Source organism: Primulina huaijiensis, unplaced genomic scaffold, assembly GCF_012295235.1.
Source record: "Primulina huaijiensis isolate GDHJ02 unplaced genomic scaffold, ASM1229523v2 scaffold30219, whole genome shotgun sequence".
In the NCBI taxonomy this organism is placed as follows: domain Eukaryota; kingdom Viridiplantae; phylum Streptophyta; class Magnoliopsida; order Lamiales; family Gesneriaceae; genus Primulina; species Primulina huaijiensis.
The window spans coordinates 26498-31053 of NW_027357167.1; the positions used below are offsets into that span (position 1 = coordinate 26498).

Below are 4556 nucleotides of genomic sequence, written 5' to 3' on the forward strand. Positions count from 1 at the left end.
ACATCTCGTTACTTCGATGTCATTTGGATAGTTGTCGATAAATTTTCAAAATCAACTCATTTTATTTCGTATGAAATGATGTATTCATATAAAAAAATGACTCATTCGTATATAGAGAATGTATTTATACTACATGGAGTTCTAGTTGCAATAGTGTTGGATCGTGATCCTCGATTCACTTCAAAATTTTGAACTAGTTTCCAAAAAAAAAAGGCACACGACTGGATATGAGTATTTTTTATCATTCTCAGACATCTGGTCAAACAGAGCGTACAATCCAGACACTTGAGGATTTGCTTCGAGCCATAGCTATGGATTTCAAAGAAGTTGGCAGGAAGCTTTATCATTAGCGTAATTTTCTTATAATAACAGTTTTCAAGTGACTATTGGTATGACTCTTTTTGAGGCTTTGTATGGCCAAAGAGGTCGATCACGTTTATGTTGGGATGAGTTTGGTGAAAAGCAATTGATTGAACCTGATATTGTTCAAGAAATACATGACAAATTTCAGTTAAATCGTCAGAGAATGGAAGTTTCTCAAGATCGTCAGGCAAGTTATGCAAATAAATGTCGTCTATCTATAGAATTTCAAGCTGGAGATTTTGTGTTTCTAAAAATCTCACAGTTTATGGGTGTTGTTCATTTTGGAATTAGAGGTAAGTTGTCACCTCGATATGTTCGCCCTTATGATATTGTTGAGCGTATTGGAATTTATGTTTATCGTTTGGAGTTGCCACAGTCATTGCCTGACGTCCACGATGTGTTTCGTGTGTCTATGTTGCGAAAATATGAGCCCGACTCGTCTCATTTGATTTACCTGACAAGGATGAACTTGATTTCTCTATATCGTACACTGAACATCTGGTTTGCATTCTAGACCACAAAGATAAGGTTCTTCGTAAAAAAGTTATACAACTTGTTTGAGTTCAGCAGTCGAGGCAATTACGGGTAGAAGAATCAACTTGGGAAACATAGGAGAAAATGAGAACATCTTTTCTATATCTGTTTGATTCTTAGTATTGGGTTGTTGTTTTCATATTGTGTATAAGATGAACGTGTGTAAATAGAAATTTCGAGAATAAATGTAAGGCCCTATAAATTAATTACCCGATAATTTGACATAATTTGAATAATGATTGAATAGATTAATTAAAATAATTAATTATGCAAAATAAATTTGAAAGTGTGTTAAAATATGTATTTTAGAATATCAGATATTTAAATGATATAAAATAATATAAATTTTAAATAACACACGATAGCTAAACAAATATAAAACCGAGATAATTGTGTTCAAGTTACTATTTTTAGTGACCAAATACACAATACATATTTATATATTGTATACACTTACCATAAATAGAAAGGGAAGAAAGAAGAAACCCAAGCCCAATCCTGTAACACTTCTCCCCCAAGCAAACCGCCTCCTCCCATGCGCTTAACTTTTCCACTATCATGTCCACGATCTCTAATTGCCTTGCTGTTTCTTTCCGGCCGGTGAAGCACTGTTGATCTTCCCTGAAGCTAGTCCAGTAGCTCAACAACCGATTGAAGCAAGAACAAACGAGAAGCGAGTTCCACTACTGTTGCTGCATTTCTTTTTCCTACTTCTTCCTTCTCGCCATTTTGTGTTCTTTGAGACTTTTAAAGTTCAAACTTGGCTTCATTTCAATTTTATAGGAGTTGATTGAAGGTAATCTCCAAGCCTAGGGTTATAAATTTATTCATGGAATTTGATTTTTGTTTCGATGTTGAGATTTTTTGTTGAATGTGTCTGATTTTTGGGTCATTGCGATTTCTATCATAGGAATTTTAGTTTAGGTTCAAATAGAACTTGTAGTGCTTTGTGTTAGCTTTCATTGCTCACTCAAATAATTTAATTTCAATAAGTTATGGATTTGATATGAATTTTCTACTAAATGTGTCAAAACTGTATTCTGTTATTGAGGTAAGAATAAAACCTATTGTATTTCGAGGATATGAGCTATGTGAACTGGGATTCTTGATATATAGATCAAATGAAAATTGTAGAGCTTTGTGCTATTTCCGAATTGAAACAAGAATAGTTTAATTTCATTAAGAATGGAGATAATGATGCATATTTTCTTGGAACTGCTCTATTTCAGATTTCTGTCCACGAATTAGATTGTTGCCATGTGTTCTAGTAAATTATGGGTACAAATGATTACAATTTTGAATATGATTTCAACTATAAAAAATAGACATTCAAGTTTTATTTCATTTCGAATTGACAGATATTGATTTGAGTCAATAATGAATTAGATACGAGTTTTATACCATTTAGTGCCAAATCTGGAAAATTTATCAAACTGTGTTGCAGATGGAGTCTGTTTTCCAGTAAGAGCATGTTGAAATGATTGAATCTGACTTTAATGTCTTCTTATGTAATATTGGCAATATTTGGAAAATTTCTAGTAATTAAATAATTAAATTGAATTTTCATAAATAAATTCAACTTTAATAATTTTTGAAAATAAGTTGGATTATTTTAGTTTTGTTGGAGAATTGTGACTATAATATTCAATATTGAGAATTTTTGGAATTATAGTTAAATTAATTAAATTATTTTTTGCTATTGGTGAATATATTTGGTTCTCGTGAATATTTAATCATTTAGGCCGATGATTTTGAAGGAAAGTCGATGATTGTTGGGTCGTTGTTCAAAGTCGATTAAGATGTGTTATAATTCGGTAATATACAACGGTAAATTATAAATTATGTTTACTCGTATTTAAGTGGTTCATGTAATTTATGTGAATTATATAAATTATGTGAATTAAATTCCTTGTTAATTTATATGTTTAAATATTTGAAGATTATGACATTTCAGTTTAGGGCATGATCTTATGAAATACTTGTGACATACACACGCTAAGTCCTATCATTCTTGTTAATCGTTGTTCTGTTATATTGTATTCCTGATAGATGTGGTTATTTCGATATCAGGAAGTGGATTTTGAGCATAGTTCTCCCTGAGAACGAAAATATGATTGTCCATTTCTTGATGTATTTTCTATGTGATTTGCATTTGAAATATTGACATCATACGTCATTCGTTATTGTGCTTTCTTGTTGTATCATTATCAGCGGTATAAAAGCCGAGTCATGAGGGTTTATTGGACACAACACGACATATCTCTCATACTTAACAGAGGAGTTTAGCTGCATGATGATGTAGCTCCCTCGTGTGTTGTTGATCGAGTATTATTCATATTGTTATCGTGCTGTTTATTGGTTAATATTCTCATGTTGTTATTGAGTATTGTTCATGTATTGCATATTTCATTTTATTATATGTTTATTTATGACTATCGTTATTATTGTTTAATTGTTTCATGCGATAATACTAACCTCAATATTTTATATTGGGGCTACTATGGTTACTGTTGGGCATCATGGTAGGTCACCCGAGTAGTTTTGCAGCATTAGACGGAGATCTTGCTCATGGAACTCGTGAGTGAGATATGATTTCGCGATTGCCAAAGTTGAAGTCTCCCAGTTTGTCTATTTTTATTATATTGGAGTCTAGTTAGTTTTTTATCAATGTTTTTTTTACAGGAGAGATGTCCCGTGTATTTGTATGGTTATTTGTAGTTGTTATGAGTTTGGATTTGGTTTTTTTTTGTTGTTGTGAGTCTTGTCGGCTATATTTTGAATAGCTGCTTATGAATTGTTGATTTGTGCTTGATCAACACTTGTTTGTGATTGTTTATGAATATAGTAGCGTCGTTTTTGAGTCATTTTTCTTTAACAGGTATTTTACATTTTGGTATGCCTTATTTACGATAAGGGCTTATCGAAATTTTTTCAGGCTCTGAGGTCTATTTTCAAGTATTTTAAACTAATTTTCCACTGACAAATTTAAATTTAATCATCATTCTTTGATAACTAATTATAATTATAATAATTGAGACTCACAATTTAGGTATTCAAAATATACGCAATAAAAAATATTAATCAATTTAAATCAGTAAAGTTTCTTAACATCGTCTACTTTTATTTAAATCAGTATAATAAACTTATTCGACAATTGCATTTCGTTTATTTTTTAATGTCAAATTATTTCATAATTGTTTAAACTATTTGAGTTAATTATTAAACATTATCTCATGTGTGGTACTATATAGATTTTATTTTGAAAAATGTGAAAATATAGATAAAAATTTAAAAAATAATTCAAGAAAAAACTAATCAAGGTCATTTTGTGAATGCACTCTATTTTTTTAATAATAATAAAAATATAACAAATATATCATATATCGATATTTTTAACAATTATAGTACGACATATAAAGTCCAAAATGTCGTATTTAGGCCGTTGTAGTGTGAATGATTTTTTTAAAAAACAAAAAAATCGACCCTATTTTTGGGCCTAATATAAGTGTCTTCTCCCAGGCGACGTATTTAGGCCGTCTAGATTTAAACCCACGGCCCAGATCTAAAGTCCAACTTCTTTATACCCTAAGAAGCCAGTAGCGAACAGAGCAAGAAAGGGGCCAACGCAGTTTCCATTGCACAGAGAGAAGCATGCAAAT

At 31.0% G+C, this 4556-nt stretch overlaps 1 protein-coding gene across 1 annotated transcript; it reads left to right on the forward strand.

Annotated features, from left to right (window-relative positions):
* The first annotated feature begins 391 nt into the window (after positions 1 to 391).
* Positions 392 to 877, forward strand: LOC140967928 (uncharacterized). Its single transcript, XM_073428721.1, has one exon. It carries the CDS (start codon positions 392 to 394, stop codon positions 875 to 877), a length of 486 nt encoding a protein of 161 aa, XP_073284822.1.
* The last annotated feature ends 3679 nt before the right edge of the window (positions 878 to 4556 follow it).

Bases quoted from the DNA above. Each gene is read 5' to 3' on its own strand.
- LOC140967928 (XM_073428721.1), top strand. From the start codon at position 392: ATGACTCTTTTTGAGGCTTTGTATGGCCAAAGAGGTCGATCACGTTTA.